The sequence below is a fragment of the Leptosomus discolor genome, chromosome 7, assembly GCF_034619465.1.
Source record: "Leptosomus discolor isolate bLepDis1 chromosome 7, bLepDis1.hap2, whole genome shotgun sequence".
NCBI lineage: Eukaryota > Metazoa > Chordata > Aves > Leptosomiformes > Leptosomidae > Leptosomus > Leptosomus discolor.
Genome location: NC_141397.1, coordinates 40967126 through 40985798, shown reverse-complemented (window position 1 = coordinate 40985798; position 18673 = coordinate 40967126). Strand labels below are relative to the sequence as shown.

The 18673-nt window shown below is 41.6% G+C and overlaps 1 protein-coding gene across 1 annotated transcript in view; it reads left to right on the top strand.

Annotated features, from left to right (window-relative positions):
- LOC147415250 (uncharacterized) overlaps nucleotides 1-18673 on the top strand; it is a 112889-nt gene that overhangs the window by 26093 nt on the left and 68123 nt on the right. Inside the window, exon 2 of the mRNA XM_086468562.1 lies at nucleotides 3480-3560. Within this exon, the coding sequence (XP_086324688.1) occupies nucleotides 3480-3560 (81 nt within the window). The remainder of the gene's footprint in view (nucleotides 1-3479; nucleotides 3561-18673) is intronic.

Sequence of the window (18673 nt, the reverse complement as noted above, 5' to 3'; positions counted from 1 at the left end):
GGCTTGACCCAAGGATCCGTTCCTACCACAGTAAGTCTGTGACTCCTCCTGCCGTGCTGAGTGTGATTTGAACTGTCCCCTGGCTGCTGGGTTTATTTTTCTCTCTTGCTTGGCCTTGGCTCTTTTTTTTTTCTTTTTTTTTTTTTTTTTTTTCTCTCTCCTGTTTCTAATGGAGCAAAAATTTGTAGAACCATAAAATGTAGAGATCGAAAATGACCTATTCTCCCATCCAGCCCAGCCCTTCTGCCAGTGGCGAGCCATTCCCTTTAAATATCCCGAGTGACTAGTCTAGACCGAGTGGGAACCACTCCAGCAATGGCAATTACACCACTTCCCAGATAAGATTATTCCATTATCTAATTGACCTTACAGCTTTGAAATTTTTCCTAATGTCTCATCTCAAATGTTTGTCCTAAGTTTGAGCCTATTGCTTGGTTAGTTGCCCTTGCTCTGTCCTGAACACCCATCCCTTCACCTTGTGTGGCCGTGCCTCTTGCCTGCAGATCTGGCATGCCCCTGAGCAGGATTTCCATCCTGTTTTTTGTTGCTTCCTCTGCTCTGGATCGAACACCTGCGGTCTTGCTGAGACATGACCCCACAACCATCACCTGTGCAGAGAGGATGGGGATAGGCTGGTGAGCAACTCAAGCTTGCAGCATTGAGCATGGGGCTGCCCAATTAAAGATTTCATTGGTTTCTTTGAAGATAAAATAGTACCAGCATGTAGCCAAACTCAAGAGAGAAGGCAGTGAGAAGAATTCAATTTAATTGTTGTAATAATTATTATAATATAATAATTGCAACTAGAGACCCCCTTTCTGATTAACACAGAGACGTACTTTAAAGCTTTGCAAACATGATTCTGGTCAAAGTTTTAGCAGTCTTGGACATAAATAGAGCAAGTGCTCTCTACCCACTTGTCAGAAACTAGGTGACCACATAAAGAGAGCTGCTATGTTAAAGCGGTGTAAATCACTCTACCTTGGCCTAGCAAAGCTCTCCTCTTCCCAGGCAGAGGGCATCTGCTCAGGGTTTGTTCCTCCTAATTTGATCCCTCCTGGCTTAAGTCACAAATGACCCATCCATAACCACTTTCCAGTGAAATGAAGCAGAAACATGGAAGCCACCTTTGGCCCTCACCTGGCCTGTGCACAGCATCAGGATTTTCCTGCCTGGGGCTGTTCTGCAGAACCTTCTTCCACCAGAGGGCAGCTAGTAAAAGGAATGTGATGAGCTTGTCTGGCTCAAGATGAGACAGCAGCTAATTTGATGCTAATTATTATAGTTGTAATTTCCTCTCTAACCAGATTGCAATCCCCTTCAGCCATCTCCAATGGCATTACACCTAGGGAATGCTTCCCACAATAAAATCAAAGGCAGTGTTCTTTCCCAATTGCTCACAAGATCCATCCTCAGCCATAATCTGAGCTAGACACAGTACAATTAGTTAATGTGTTCCTGAATTAGCAAAAGAGTAAGCTTTAAAAATCCAGTAATGCTTCAGAAAGATGTGCTTGCAATTAGTTTATCCCTGAGCTCTATTCGTTGCAGACCTGGCATGCTTTATGCAGTCTAAGGTGGAAAGAGCAGAGGAAGTCAGAAGTTACTTACAGAGAGCTCAGCATTGCGTCTCCTCCCGTTATAAGAATGGAGTCACTTTGGTGTCTAGATACAAAAAACCTATGGTGAAAACCTATTGTAGGATCACAAGTAAAAATAAGTGACAGCTGCTTCCTGGTGTAGTTGTACATGAAGGACATAGGAAATGAAGAAAAACTACTTGTGCTACATTCTTACCTTGCCTTTCCTTGTGATAAGAGTGCAGTAGGAAATCAGCTGCCGGACTTGGGATCCATCTGTGCTAGCATATCGCACACTCCCTGTGGTCGTGATGTGTGCTTTTACTGTTACAAGTTTCAGATAATGACTGAAGACTGAGACAAGAGATCCAGTGTTTTTCAAATAGACAAGTAGCAGCTCAGACCACCTCATAATGACTGAGCTCAGTCTAACTGTGTTTCTTGCTTTTCATCTTTTCTCTGTTGCGATTTCTTTCACTTACTTTCCCTTTTATGTATACTGTTACTTTCTCTGGGGGGAGAGATTTGCTTCTGTATCTCATGTTGAGGCTGAATTCAGCTGAAGTCAGTGAGGTCGGTCTCTACTGCACTAACAGCAATTCTTCCTGTGGAAATATATGGTACTTCAGAGAAGTTGGAGCTTGATGATACTTGCAATTGAAATATTATTTTAGGGTTTTCATGTTTGATGTTGTAAACAATCATATTGTATAAACAAACCAAGTGAGACATCTCCACAGTACAAACTTGGAGGATGGGAACACAAATGCAGGGACCTTCACCCTCATCAGATGCTCACAGAAGTCATTTTCCCAGTGTCTGATAGACCAGACACTGACACTTCTGTCTTTGGCCAGATGATAAAGAAGCTCCACTCACTGTATTCATCTCCCACAAAGACAGCAAAATCTTACTTATGACCGGTTCCTCTCCCTCCAGAGATGTCACTCATGTTAAACCTGAATGTTTGTTGTTATTTCCAAAGTTTTAATTAAGACTTTGCATTGAACTGAGAGGTGGTATGTAGTCTCAAAGCTGAAGGCATTCTGCCACTTGTTGCCTTCTTTTCAAGTTTTGACTGGGAACTTCACATTTACATACCCCTGATCCCTCCTGGCTTGTGTGGCTGGTATTTGATTATCAGGACAAACATGGAAGACAGTGGGCAGCAACATTATCTCCAGATAACTACAGGTTGAGGGCAGGTGGGATATGGGAAGAGTGGAGGAATGAGAAGATAAGAGGATGACCAGTTAACTTCTAAGGCATGCAGAAGAGTGCCTGCACTAGTGAGGAACTGAGTTTCTGTGAGCTGACAGAGCTAAACAGCAGAAACGTCTCTTCTCCTGGAAATCCATAGTGGTACGCAAATGAAGCCACAGGTTGTGCAGTGGCTGGCTGCTGGCAAGGGAGCATGGGCTGTGCTCTTCTTCCCCACCAGAATGTCCTCAGTTCTCCAGAGCACACAAGGCTATTTTAGTACCTAACGCAGTTGCTTCTTGCCTCTTCTTTGTACCCTGACCAATGATGATAAAGCCAAGTATTAAGTGAGTATTGTCCATTCCTGTATTGAGTGAAGCATGGAACCTGTGAAAAACCTTGTATGTTATGTAGTTAAAGGCTGTGCTAGAACACATAAGGGAACTGCTTTAGCGTCACACAAGTAATCTTAATTCTGGTGATTCCTAATGTTTGAGAGGTTGATTTTGCAACCAGAGTGACGTTTCTTTAACCCTATTTTACATCATAGTTTTTATTTGACGTGAGAAAGCTTCTTTTTTTTTTTTTTTTTTTTTTTATTTCCGCTTGGGTAGACAAAAGCACTAGTACTGATGACTCCTTGTCCCCTAAATTTCAAAGTAATTTTTTATTTTCCTTCCTTCATGTACCTCTGCACAGGAGTGCCAAGGAAGTGCTGTAAGAAGGATTGCTGGAGAAACAGAAGAGAGTACTTCTGAGAAGAGGCAGCTCCACATCCAGGTGCAGAGTCACTTCTCTTATTTGAGTTGGGAGCATGCTTTTCTTCACGGTATAGTCAGAAGGGTTCTTCGTATCTGCAGGAACTGGAACTAATCATCTGCATTCTACCAGTTTAAAACAAATTCTAGCTTTTTTAAGTGGGAATATTTGAGCATCACAAGAAAATATTCAGAAAAAGTTTATTTCAAAATGGTCCATAGCAGATGCAAGTTTGTAGTCCTTACAACTGTCTTTAAAGAAATTTCAGGAACATCTTTTAACGGAAAGCTAATTTTATAGCATAATCACTCTAAAAAGCTCTGACAGTACCAGGTGTACTATTGTAAGTTCACTCATTCCTTTATGTATTATGATACTGAATTATGATAGATTTTTAATTATATGACGGTACACAAAATATCATATACCATATTATATGATATGTAATTTAATGATTCAGCTGAAGACAATGCAACCTAAAGGTGTTCAGCCCTTCCTAGAATTGTGTCCCACACATGTACAACAACTACAGCTCAAAAGCTCAAAGCAGCTGTATAATTTTTTTTGCACGATTATGAGCTATGGGTAGTTAATTATTGTTTGATTCTGTTAAACTGTGAGTTTCCAGAACTGAATCCTTTTTTCATATTAAATGGAGTTGATCTTGGATAAGTTGATGTCTCAAACCTTGTACTTGGAGCCCTGTTTGATGCTAGTTTTACTAGTTCATTTCATTAATTTTCCTGGTATTATGTCGATCTGTTTTATAAAGGTTAATAATGCTCTCAGAGCCCTCACACCTTTCTATATAATTTGTGTGCCTCCACTGTCATGAGATGTGAGTGCCTTGCATTCTTTTTGTTTGCTGTTCCATTATAGCAATTCAGGGAGGAACAATTATCCTTGGGGAAAAGCTGAGTAATTGTGAGTGTAGAGGACAAATGCTATATCCAGAGAAGTCTTAGGTGGGAATAAATACCCGAGTCCAAGATATAAATCCTCAGAACTTCTGCTCAGTTACTGTAAAGCTGGGGTTGCTCAGTAAGTTCCCCAGTTCCTCAGTATATAGTGGAATTTGTAAACTAGACATTTTTCTGTTTATCTTGCCTGAGGTGCTTCATCTGGTCAATATTTTTATGGGTTTAGGCTTTGCATACAGTGAAAGACCCATCAGATGATGGTGGTTTCACTTTTTATACAATAGCTTAGCAATTAGAACACTCAATCAGGACTCGGGACACTTACCTTTCAATTCTTTCCTTCATGCAAGGGTTAAAACCCATTTTTCTCACTCTGGAAGAGTATCCTTGCCCCTCATAGCTTAACCATGTGTTGAACTGTTCTGTGGTAGAGTGTTCTTGTGCCTTCCCCTTGAAACTGTTCTACTTTACATGGGATAAGAAAGGATCAGCTGAAATGAGAAAGATCAAAAGAGAACATTATCATAGAATCATAGAATGATTTAGGTTGGAAGGGACCTTGAAGATCATCTAGTCCAACCCGCTTGCCATGGGCAGGGTCACCTTCCACCAGACCAGGTTGCTCAAAGCCCCATCCAGCCTGGCCTTGAACACTGCTAGGGAGGGGGCAGCCACAGCTTCTCTGGGCAACCTGTTCCAGTGCTTCACCACCCTTGCAGTGAAGAACATCTTCCTAATCTAAATATACACTTTTTCAGTTTGAAACTGTTACCCCTCATCCTACCACTACACTCCCTGATAAAAAGTCCCCACCTTTCCTGTAGGCTCCCTTTAAGTACTGGAAGGTCTCCCCAGAGCCTTCTCTTCTCCAGGCTGAACAACCCCAACTCTCTCAGCCTGTCTTCATAGGGGAGGTGCTCCATCCCCCTGATCATCTTCGTGGCATTCGCTGGACCCGCTCGAGCAGGTCCATGTGTTCCTTGTGATGGAGGCCCCAGAGCTGGACGCAGCCCTGCAGGTGGGGTCTCACCAGAGCAGAGAGGCAGAATCCCCTCCCTTGACCTGCTGGCCACGCTTCTTTTGGTGCAGCCCAGGATAGAGCTGGCCTTCTGGGCTGCGAGCGCACATTGCTGGCTTATATTCAGCTTTTCATCTACCAGCACCCTCAAGTTCTTTTCTGCAGGGCTGCTATCAATCCACTCATTGCTCAGCTTGTATCTGTGCTTGGGATTGCCTTGACCCAGATGCAGGACCTTGCACTTGGCCTTATTGAACTTCATGAGCTTTGTATGGGCCCACCTTTCCAGCCTGTCAAGGTCCCTCTGGATGGCCTCCCTTCCCTCCAGCATGTCGGCCACACCACACAGCTTGGTGTTGTCAGCAAACTTGCTGAGGGTGCACTCAATCCCGCTGTCCATGTTGCCAACAAAGATGTTAAACAGCACTGGTCCCAGTACCAATCCTTGAGGAACACCACTTGTCACTGATCTCCACTCGGACATCAAGCCGTTGACCATGACTCTTTGGGTGCAACCATCTAGCCAGTTCCTGATCCACTGAGTTGTCCATTCATCAAATCCATGTCTCTCCAGTTTAGAGACAAGGATATCATGTGGAACAGTGTCAAAAGCCTTGCACAAGTCCAGCTAGATGATGTTGGTTGCTTTTCCCGTATCCACCATCGCTGTAACCACATCATAGAAGGCCACCAAATTTGTCAGGCAGGATTTGCCCTTGGTGAAGCCATGTTGACTGTCACCAATCATCTCCTTATTTTCCATGTGCCCTAGCATATTTTCCAGGAGGATCTGCTCCATGATCTTGCCGGGCACAGAAGTGAGACTGACTGGCCCAGGGTCTTCCTTTTTTCCCTTTTTAAATACGGGGGTTATGTTTCCTCTTTCCAGTCAGCAGGAACTTCACCAGACTGACACAACTTCTCAAATATGATGGATAGTGGCTTAGCAATTACATCCGCCAGTTCCCTCAGGACCCGTGGATGCATCACATCAGGTCCCATGGACTTGGGAACCTTCAGGTTCCCTACATGGTCTCGAACCTGATCTTCTCCTACAGTGGGCAGTTCTTCGTTCTGCCAGCCCCTGCCTGTTCTCTCTTTGACTTGGGTGGTGTGGCTGGGGCATTTTCTGGTGAAGATTGAGGTGAAAAAGTCGCTGAGTACCTCAGCCTTCTCCATACCCTGGATAGCTAGGTCTCCTGTTTCCTTTCCGAGAGGGCCCACATTATCTCTAGTCTTCCTTTTACCACCAACATATCTATAGAAGCTTTTCTTATTAACCTTGGTGTTTCTGGCCAGGTCTAGTTCTATCAGGGCCTTGGTCTTCCTGACCTGTTCCCTGGATGCTTGGGCAATTTCTCTGTATTCCTCCCAGGCTACCTGCCCTCTCTGTGGGCTTCCTTCTTTCATTTGAGTATGTCCAGGAGCTCCCTGTTCATTAGTTGTTAGGACTGTGAAGGTGGAGGTGGAAGGGAGATGCAACAGCTGTGATACGGCTTGCCTCTGCTCTTTCTTTTCACATGATTGCTCTACTTAAAAGCTTTGTCTAATGTCTCCCATTTTTCTGCTTCTCTGTTTCTTATTTACTATATCTCTATCCTTCCCAAAATCATAAAGTACCTCAGTTTCTGTATGTGTATCTTTGCTGCTTCCTCTAAGATGGCTTTTATCTATCTGCTGCCAAAAGTGTGGCATATAAACTGGAGCAAAACTTCCTAGCTATAAAAGAGACTTACAAGACCATCTTATGTATTGTTCTTCTAATTTGAAATAAATTAAGTTTACAGCAAACAAAATAGCAATGAAAGTGGCAATGCAAGTGGGACCATAGAAGCATCCAGCCAGTGAAGCTCCTTTCTGGTAGGTTCCCTTCCTTCCCAAGCCTGCCCTTGGAGAAATTCAGACATTACTTGTTGCAAGTGTTTTCCTCTGTAGCTAAAACTGACTCATCATATGAGGCAAACTGCTCTGTTTAGGGAGAAGCAAGTCAAAGGACTGTATCTGTACTTGTGTGTGGTTCTTTGTGGGAGTCCTGGGGGTAGGCTTAAATTGAGAAGAAGACCAATTTAGAACACAACTGAAAATGAAAAATAAAGCTATTCTCTTAATTCCAAGTAAGGTTAAGAGAAAAGCTTGCTAGCCAGTGCTGTCAGTGGCCTATTTGCCAGATTATGTCCTTTTCTAGCAAGCACCAATTTAAGGGGATTAATATGCAGTCTCTTCATTTGAGTGAAATCTAAACAGCATGCAATTTTCTCTGTCAGTTTAATACATGTGAAATATTCTGCCGAACTCTGGAATTTCATGCTGCAGATGCATAAATGTATCCACTTCCCTGTGTTCTCCTAACAAGGACAAAAACATCAGACAACACCCCATATGTACTTACCTTTGAAAAGACAGAATGGTAAAACTGGTTTCATAGAGTTCCTGTCTGAGAGAATACCATTCTTCAAACATCCTGGATACTAAATGTTTCTGCTTGCTTCCTGGGAAATTAAGTAGTAAAACAAGCCTGTGTGTATGTGAAACCAGTTATAGAAGGCTTCTAACTGAAAATGAGCTGCCTACTTATAAACAGTCTTAAAAGTGTGGGTTTTTTTCACATAATGAAGTAATTTCTGTTTGCTTTTAACATGGGAGCTGATGATCCTTTCCTGTTGCAAAGGTATAGCAAGTGTTTGGGGAGATGAGGACCTCAGTGTTCCAGAAGCTGAACAGCTTCATCTCACTTCCTTTACCGACCCAGGAGGTGCTGACTCACAAGCAAGGTCAGAACTTGCAAACAGCATTGAGAATCTCTTGAGCTGAAAAGGACTATTTGATATTTCTCAAGAATGGAGCAGGAGACTGTTCCTGGTGAGAGCTGCACATCCTATTTAAAATCCTAAATGTTTCATGAGTCCTGTTTGAAAATAGGGATCCTACAAGCAAACTGTGAAAAGACAGTTGAGATAATCAGCAGCACCGTATAGATTTAAGAGCCTGTCTTTAGTACTCCTGTTTTAAAATTTTCACTGGTACAGATTCCTCTTCTCACAAAAAGATATTAGGTATTAATTCAAATGCACCATGGATGTTTATGGTTTACCAAAGTTAGGATTCATATGGAAACTATGCTTTGATTTATATTTGGGGCTCCCTAAGCAAGCAAATTTTCCTGGGGTAGTGCTGATTATCAGTGGAACCTTACATGAAAATTTATCTTTGCTGAAACCTTATCTGATATCCTCATATTCCCTTTCATTGGTGTGCAGGAAATGAAAGGCATGGGTTTCAGCAATAGCTCAAAGATGAGATGTGCCACATAGGCTTATGTACTACAGAAAAGGTAGTGGAGGAAATCAGATTGTTTTTCAATCCTCATTTTCCTAGTTGTTGTTCAAGTGGATATCATCTACAAAACTTGGGATCCCTAGAAGTAGAGGCGCAAGTGCTATTACTTAAGATAAGGCTTACATGGAGTTAAAATGGAAGCAAATCTGTCTCTGATTTGAACTACTGCTAGGAGAATAAAAAGCCTCATAAAAAGCTGTACTGTTGTTGCTGACACAAAAATTATTAGGGTGTAGAAATATGTAATTCAGACAGCTTTATTGCTCCTCTAATGTTGCCTTCATTAGAAAATAGGTGTATTGAGGTATTTAATTTAATGAGACAGTAGAGGACACAGTTGTTTTTCTAGGTGGATGTACAGCCTTGGTCAATTTGCAAATCAGAATCAATTCTCCCAGTTTGAAATGGAAGTATCTAGAATTAGTTTCTTGAATGACTTAGGTCAACTATATGAGAGCCTTTATTTTCTACTGTATAGTAGTTCAGCACAATGTTGGCAGAAGAGTGTTAAGTATTATTAATAGCTGGCATAGTGTTGTCAAGGCATGAAGCAGCATGCTGCTTTCCTGATGTATCAACACTGTCTTAGGAATTGTAAACTAATCTGAACTTCTATTTGTAGAAAAGATTGCTGGAGTGAGATTTGATTTTCCTGAAAAACAACACATAGCTCATGTTAGAAAAAAGCAAGAAAATATTGTTAATGTTAATTTGCACTGAAGGAAAGATGGCAAATGGAGAATACAGCAAAAAGGAAGTTGGCTTCTTTCCATGACGCTCTATGGCTTTTACTGTCGTGGAGCTGTGCAACTGGTTTTGTGTGCATGGAGGAGATGGGATACGACAGCTTAATCTTGTTTTTCTTGATGCTGGTGACTCACCTGAGCTTTACTACGGGTGATTTGAAGCCCAGTGATTAGACAGCAAGGACTGAAAGGGCAGAAAGCATGACATTTCCTGTAAGTCACTGGAGTGCTGTTTCCAGCATGGTTTGATATATAGCTGACTGCCTGAGAAAACTAGGTCTTCTAATTAGATATTTTCTGCAAGCACACGAGTGTTTTCTTGGAACCTTTTTTAGTCTGTATTGTACTTTGTAGGAAAAAAATGGTTTTGTGGTGAGCCAAATGGAGCATCTGGCAGGCTATTAAACTAGTAGCGAGCCCTTAATGACACAGAAGAAAACTTTGTGTCCTGCCTTGATTTACTGCTAAATCATAGACAATCAAGCTGGCTTTCAGTCCAGTTACTAATGCCAGGCACACAAAACAACATAAAGATTGGGATGCAGTGACATCTTCTTAGTTTGAAACGTTTACATTTCTTGCTTGAACTGCACCTTTTGGGGCACCATTCTTCTTATATCTATCTTCCCTGCTTTTACTGCTCATTGGAAAGAGATACTTGCCTGTTACTTCTGCAAGATAGGCCTGGTGCAGTGGACAGGAGCAGAAGTAAGGAGCAAAGCAGGCTTAGTACTTACAGATGGGTGTGTGTACAAGCTTAAACTTGCAAGTAAATAGCACTGTGTTAGTGCATAGGCAGAGGTGAGCCAAAATATTCGCATTGTCTTATACACACTGTAAAATTTGGCCCATTACTGTAAAAATGTTTTAAAACTCTTCTTCATGGAATAACGCAGTTGAATTTCTTTTCCATATGCCTTGAACTCTCAAAGGGATCTAAAATATTCAGTAGCAGTTTGGCAAAAATAAAATCCACCAAATCTTCTTGGCCCATTTTGGAACATAGATTTTCCGGATCTTCAGCTTTTTTTCTAACAAAGTGCTGCTGTTCAGGGTGTTTAGCCAGCCAGCCTCATCACCCGTTTTTTTACTGGCATTTTTGTCCGGGTTCTTTGGGCTGTGCTGACAAAACATCCTGGCGAATGCGAGTTCATTCAAGTGTATAATGCTCTGCATCTCTGACTTTCTCCATTGCTTAGATCATCCAGATTCAGTTTTCGTCTCTGGAGACATCATAACTATTCTACTTTTATCTCACTGTCAGCTTTTCTCAGATTTTCCATTTATTGTAATTGAAAGTTGCTATGAGAAGATCTCAGAATTACAATGCAATTGTTGTAGCTATTTTAGGAAGCCAAAAAATGAAGGGTTCTGTGGGTTGGGAAATTAAATTATTTTTTTTAGTTTTTATTGTTCCAAACCTTTTCCCTGAGTTAATCCTGAGCTCTTCAAGCACAAGGACTTTGTTTTTGGAAAAGTTATGACACTGTAAATGGACTTCTGGGGTATATGCTTAGTGAGAACAATGCGTTTGCCTTGGGCAAGATTTCTTCTTTTAAGTCAGTGTGACAAGCCTGGGTATTTGGCCAGTGACTGGGATGTTACTCTACCACTGGTGTATGTGAAAAATTGCTATCCAAAATATGCATGAACAATCTAAAATGATCTTACTATGAATAGACATAGATAGGTACCTGAGTTCTTATGATCACCCAAACTGTTTCTGTTCACCCAAAGTTAATAATATTTTACCAAACTCAAAATAATCTCATAAAACTCAAAACAGCAAGTAACTGGAAAGGCAGTCAATGCCAGCTGCAGATCAGGAATGTAATTTTGTCTATCACTTTGTGCTTGGCATTCAACAAAAGGCAAGTATCTGTTGGACTTCAGCAAGCAGAATTAAGAATACAATGACAAGGCCTCATGATTTGAGTAAAATGCAAGTGACGATGAAAGGAGACAAAACTAGCAAAATTCCTACACTGCAAAAGCTCAGTATATAGAGACATTGTATGACAGATGTTCTGGGGCAACCATAGCAGTTCAGGATTGTGTGATAGTTTTGGCACTGTGATGAACATGCTGTTCTGAAATCTGAGCAGGAATGGATGTATCCATTTTCAGGTATGTCTGCTTGTCCAAGTTCTATCCATAAACATGCAGAGATGCTTCCATTAGCTTCTAGTTCACAACGTACCTAGAAGTGTTACATTGTCAGCGCACACCTCTCCATATTAATTCTTGGGTCTAGCAGCAGGCAGGAGGCAGGCCTTTGCTGAACTCACTGGGACTCCTTGATAAAGCCTTGCCTGTCATCAGAGAGCATGACTTGCATGAGGAGGGAGTGGCTACCCGTGATTCTTGCCGCCTCTGGAAAACAGCACATGCTGAAACTTCTAAGGTATGGAGAACTGTGAAGTATCACAAGACTTTGCAGGACTTACATTAGTTCTTAAAGCCCTAGCCATTTGAACTGGGATTATGTGAAGAACTTTGATTTACTTTGGAAAGCATTTCTGTTCTTTACTGTTTTCCAGAGTGGAGAAAGGCTGAAAGCTAAAATTAAGAAGGTAACTGGATCAAAACTGTATTTTGCTTCTCATAGTATGGGGACCAAAGTAATGGTCTTTTCATCTGGGCAGAAGTTGGCAACGATATGTGTGGTGCTTCTGTTGTTCAAAAAAGCGGATTCTTGCCCAATGTGCCATAAATCAATTCAACACACAGGAGAGATATAGCTTATTTATTCATGCTTTCGCAACCCCAGGTACTTGGTGGCATTCCACAAATCAAGCACAAGCACAACAGAGGGTGTCTGCAGTACTTATACAGAAATTGGTTAGAGTGTACACTCCCATTATTAATAATTATTAAATAATTAGCATAAGTCACTTTGTTCTATTACTTCTCTTCTGCAGATTCTGGGATTTCTGCTGCCCACGATCTGGTCAAAACAAGTCCATAAAACTTTCTTCAAAACGTCCTAGTTTAGACATTGAGTTTTCTTCTTATCTTAGCTGTGTCCTTGTGGTAATGATTTGTATGCTCGGATTTGTTATACAGTCTCCTGCTATCACTCATTACCAAGGCCATCCAGCATCTGTTGTGTTACACTTCCATAGGGCCAGCTGTCACATAGCAACTGCCCTGGCTTTTCTTTGACACCTTGAAAACTAAAGCTGCATAGAACCAGGTTGATATTCCCAAGCTGTGCCTTTTGCAGAGATCATTCAAAGGGCCTGTATGCATTCCAGCTACAATAGAGATTGACTGTATGTGGTAGATTTATCCTACCTGGAATAAATAATAAATGTGAAAGTGCAGCTGCCTGATATCATCCTGAGTTTCCCAGTGGACTTGTGCAGGTTGAGCTGAAGTGCATGTAGTCTCATCTTTATTATTATTGCAGCATCAGTATAGACTCATAGATAGTGCAATTCCACTGACATATAAAGCAGGCCCATACTGTAAAGGCTGAGTATTTGATTTGGTATCTTTTTAACAGATCTGCTCAGTTTTTTAAGACTCACCTAACATGGATATGTCCCAGAGAGGAAGTAGAGGAAGAGTAAGATTACCAGTGGGATGAAAGATTAGCAGCACTTTATATGTTTATGGTTAGTCTCTTTCCACTCCACACATGCATTGCTTGTTAATACTCCCAAGTGCAACATGGACTTCTGCAGTCCCCAACCATATCACCCCAGTGGATGCACAAATGCTTTAGGGCACAGCAAGGTGAAAATCAGCAGTTGAGATGGACCTCCAACATCAGTTATGTCCCCCATTAAGAAATACATTGCAGGTCTTGTAGTACCACTGCAGTACCGCTCAGTAGCTAAGGTTGAATTCTTGGTATTAATTTAATAGATGCCAGCTGCAGGGTCAATACACACACAGTTAATCCTTGGAACACATATTAAATGTATGACAGTGCCTTGGAACAGCTCAAAGATAAATAGCATGAGGTTTTGGTGCCTGAGTCAGAAATCCCAACAGATGGTCTAGGACAGTATCTAGAGTTCTGCAGCTCTAACTGCAATTGTTCAGCTTAATCCACTAACAGAGGTTTATTTCTGTTTCACAAATTCATTAATTTTATATTGAATACAGAACTGAGGAAATTATGACTACAGGAGCAAGCTAGGCTGGTAGTCTGTGAACTTCACCCTCCCTTCTTGCTGCATGTTGCAGTTCAAGCGTGCAGCAGCTTCTGTTGTTCCCGCTGTAATCTTTCTTTCTCCTGTCTCAGTCATTTGCACTGAACAGGGTGCATTACAGTTCTGGGACATGAACTAATGAGGGTTGCTTGAGACTGTTCTCCTGCTTGACAAGTTCAGGATTCCAAAATACTTGAGTTAATGTGATTTGGGGGGCTTTTGATACCTGCCCATGGAGCTGTTGGTATTTACCATCTGTAGTATGAGTCAAATACCAGGTCATGGCATGCATAACAACTGGTAGTAAGTTGCCGGAAGGAATTAATGCTAGAAACTATACATCTTTAATTCTTGCCAAGTGCTATACCATGCTCGCAGAGATGCATACTTTCTTATTTTAATCTGATCCTTTCTCACCTCTATTGGACCATTTGTGTCTGGGGAGTTTCCAGGAAAAGAGCTATTGGTAGAGGCTGAGCAACACCTGGGTTTTCTAGTGGTGGGTAAGTACTAATGCCAACCAACAAGTATGCAGCTAAGAGGTGGGGCATGCCCAGTTCTTAGACTTCCAACTAGTTCTGTAGAAGGATGGAAACTAGAAGCAGAGGACTTGAACATGTATCACTTGGATTCTCTGTCAATAGAACAAACTGTTGAGTTCTCTCCCATAGAACAAACTAATTGCAAGACAAGATTTTAAAGATATTTGTGAAAAAAATTAACTACTCAAAAGAGCTAAATCTAACATGGAGAAGTGAAAACCAGAGAACCCAGGAAATCATATAGACAATACAAACTGCAGGAAAAACACCTGCAAGGGGGCAGACACATTGAATGGATGTTGAAGATAGTATAGGAAATGTATGCTGTGATTTCCTGGAAGAAGGAGTGCTACCAGATCAACAAGGCAGGAAGCAGGAAAGCAAGTTGGTCATCATTCTGTACTAAAGGAATACAGAGGAATATTTTTTTCTTACTCCTGTGTACACAACAGTTCGGACTGTGTGCTTAAAGGCTTAAAGGCTTGATCTGCATTTAATATTTTCCACTATAAAGAGTAGAAATATATGACAATAATGGCATACGTTGTCTATGGCTGTACAATCTATTGTGTATTGTTTAGCTGTTGTCTGTGTATGCATGATCTGATTATTTGTGCTACAAGTGAAAGCATACTATTGCTAACAACACCTTGGTTGAAAGCACGTTGGTTAACAAGAACAGCGTTTATATGTTAATCAAAGGAATAATTGTACCAAGAGTACAAGTACTTGCTTTTTTTTCTCAGTTTTGAAGTAGTTCTTGACTGAAGAACTGGCTCCATCTCAAATAACTAATCTTATGATGTCACCTGCTTGGGAAGAAAGCTCAAGACTTTCTCACTCCCCAGCTGTGGGATGCAGCATTTTGTGGGAATTTCTCTGTTGTGTGCGCACTGTGTATTCCTGGAACGGTTTCCAAAGAGTTTTTCCCTCCATAAAGTACTCTGCCTCTGCCACACACATTAAACTTTCTGGATGAGAAATCTGAATGCCATGAGCCCTTGAAATAGTATCATTGTCCTATCCAGAGTCTATCACCTAGTTAAAGAGTATTGTCTTATTCACTGACTTATCAGATCTCCCCAGAGGCCTACTTTGATTGGTTCCAGTACAGTCAGGCCTTCAAAGTGGCTTTTGCTGCACAGATTTTCTTTATTATTTTTCTTTAGAAGCGTGTAATTAAAACCAGCTCTTAAACTGTCCTGTCATGTAAAGCATAGCCTGAAAAGTTCTAACTTAGTTGCTGTTTGCTGGTGTCCGGAAGTGATGGGATTTTGTTGGGCAATGGTGGCCAGTGTTGGTGCATGGAAATTTCTGGCTTAGCAGCACAAATATTTACCTAGCTGAGAGCTGAGGCTGTGGTAAAGCACAGAAATACCTATCTCAGCTCCCAAAGGTGCAGTTTCCCATTATAAGCCCAGAATCTCTTACCTTCTATGAAGACAGAAAATCTAAACGTTTTGATTACAGGAGGGAAGTTCAGAAGGATTTGAAGAGTACTTGAACCAACATGTTAGGCTGCATCAAAAGGTATATTTTTATGATAATGGTAATCAAATGAACTGCCTAAGGGCAAATAAGCAATTACATGGGAGATGAAAGTATCTGACATGATCATTCGGAAATTAGAATACGTGTTTGGTCACTTAAGTCATCTTGCTCAGGCAGATAGTGATGGCTGCATGCAGCGTGGCCCTTACTGCCCAGGTCAGGGTGGCAGCTTAAGGTCCACATTTTTGGAACTTCTTGTTTCAAATTGCAATATTTCAAAATATGAGAGTCTAGGGCTATAAATTAAGGTTCCACTGAGCCATATTCAATGCCTTTTTTAATAGAGGATGATTATGTCTTTACTGACGTGAGAACAATGAAATTTCTAGGCTTTGTACTCTAAGGGGAAGACAACATAGGGCAAAATTGTTGTTCCTTGGAGGAATCTTACAGAAGCATATGATGCTCTCAGAAGAGACAAGAAGGCATGCCCAATCCCCATTCCTCACTTTAAGCTATGCATGAAAGACTTTGCACGTTTGACCTTTGCAGCCAAAAAGCTGGAATGACATCAACATATTTTCTTACATTTAGTTGGTTTGGAAGCCAACATGATACAATCTACATAATATCCAACTATGTTAAACTAACCCAAATGAATTGTACGTGAGGTAGTCATAGTTGAAATAACGGGAGGAAAAGCCTTCCATTAGTATGGTAGTGGTGTTTCAATGCCACTTGTCTGCCTTTAGAGAATCCTAGTCTCAGTGCTCTGCAAGGTTTTTTGTGTCTGACTTTACACAGCTATTTTTGGTTCAGGCACCCTGTAGTGCCTCCTCTGCTGAAGGCAGTGTCAGTTTAAACAGTAATTTTGGACTGTGGTGCCAAAATGCAAAACGGATATTTTGTTCTATGAGGCAGTGGCAGTTTTCAGCTGATGTTCCTTGAAAAGCAGAAAAGGCATGTAGATTTAGATAGTGTATAAGTAAGAAAAATGTCAATAGTGGCCGGCCTTAGGTGCTTGAGGATTAACAACTCTATGCCTGTACCAAAGAAAATAAATCCTCATTGACCAAATGAAACCTCAGAATCGCACACTGAAAAAATCATCACCACAGTTTTGCAGGTGAAGTTTATGTTAAGTGACAAACTCCTCACTCTGAAAACAGATTAGGTAGTAGTGAACTGCTGGGAACCCACTCTTTGCCTTTAAGGGGTGGGGGGAAAACTGTGAAAGGTTAGCTATGAAAAAAAAACAGGCTATTGGCAGTAGGCTGATGTTCTAGAAAACTCAAAATTTTGGGCATCAGAAAGCTTTCATAGATTTACAAATCAAAGTTACTCTCAGGGACTTCTTTGTTCGATGTAGGATAGAGGGGGAAGGGAGATCTTTTAGATGGTTGCACATATCAGTACACATATTAATTCTGGTTGCAGATTCTTTTTAATGCTGTTAGCTCTGTTTGTAGTCATAGTGCACCTGTGTGGTGGCTTGATGTTGGCTGGCTGCCAGATGCCCAACCAGCTGCTCTCTCACTCCCCCTCCTCAACAGGACAGGGCTAGAAAGTAAGATGAAAAAGCTCATGGGTTGAAATAAAGACACTTACCAGTTACTGTCATGGGCAAAACAGACTCAACTTTAGGAAAATTACTTTAATCTATTGCCAATTAAAATAGTGTCGGATGGTGAGAAACAAAGACAAAAGCTGAAACACCTCCCCCCACCCCTCCTTTCCCCCCCAAGGCCGAAGTTGTTTCCTTCATTCCCAACTCCTCCACCTCTCCCCTGACTGATGGAAGGGGATTGGAAGTGGGGGTTTGCAGTCAGGCCATAACGGTCCCTCTCTGCTGTTCCTTCCTCCTCACACTCCTCCTCCCTGCTCCAGTGTGGGTCCTTCCCATGGGCTGTGGGTCCTTCAGGGTAAACCTGCACCAGCGCAGACTCCCCAGACGCTGCAGGGGAGTCTGCCCAGTTGCTGCCAGCACCTCCTGCTGTGACCTTGCAGCCTACAGGGCTGGTTCTCACATCTTGGCCCTCACCTCACGCTGAAGGCGACTTTTGGCCCTTTCCAGCACTCAGTCACAGGAGCACCTGCTGGCTCCTCTGCCTGGCCTAGCTGTGCCCTGCCTTCACACAGAGACCTCACAGCCCCGCTGCCAGAGCCTGGGCACAGGCACCCGATATGACCTGTATTTTTCAGGAATGTAAAAGGACTTACGTGGCTCTATAATGATATGTTAAGATGTACTCACAAAGGCCTGATTTCTAGAAAATTTCTTGCAATTTTTCTGAAATTTTGAACAGCAGAGTTCCAGTAATAGCAGTGTTGTCTTCAAGGAATTGCAGGATTAATGGAATACTGTGCAATTTGCAAATCCTGTGTGGTGAAGTAAACCAGTCCAAGAAATGTACCAGTCTGAGGGAAAGACCTCAGCTGATTTACATAAAAGGAATGTCCTTGATTTCCAGCCCAACAACGAGTGAAGTGGAAGAATAGAGTGAGTGATGGGTAATTGAGCTTTAACCTTAATTTCAGAAAAGATAAGCAACTGAAAGGGAAGTCACATTCTTGGGGCAATCCCCCTGACCAGTGGCAATGACTTGCTTCTGGCATGTTGTTTGCAACACTGACAGTTCTGTGGAAATTAGAAATACTTGTAGATAAAAATCAGGCAGCAAAAATCTGTCCTTTCATATGCATAGGTTGATTCTTATTTAAAAAACCCTTAATCCATATGTGAACAAAAAGTTATTTACCTTTTTATGAAAAATAAATTTGTGAAAAATAAATGCCAAGGCCCTGCAGAGCTGGACTTGTCTTAGTGGGCATTTTCTTCTGCTCAGAGAGTCTGACATCAGGGCTCGGGCAAAGAATGATTCAGCTGAACCTTGTGAGCGTAGCCCATTGAGTCAATA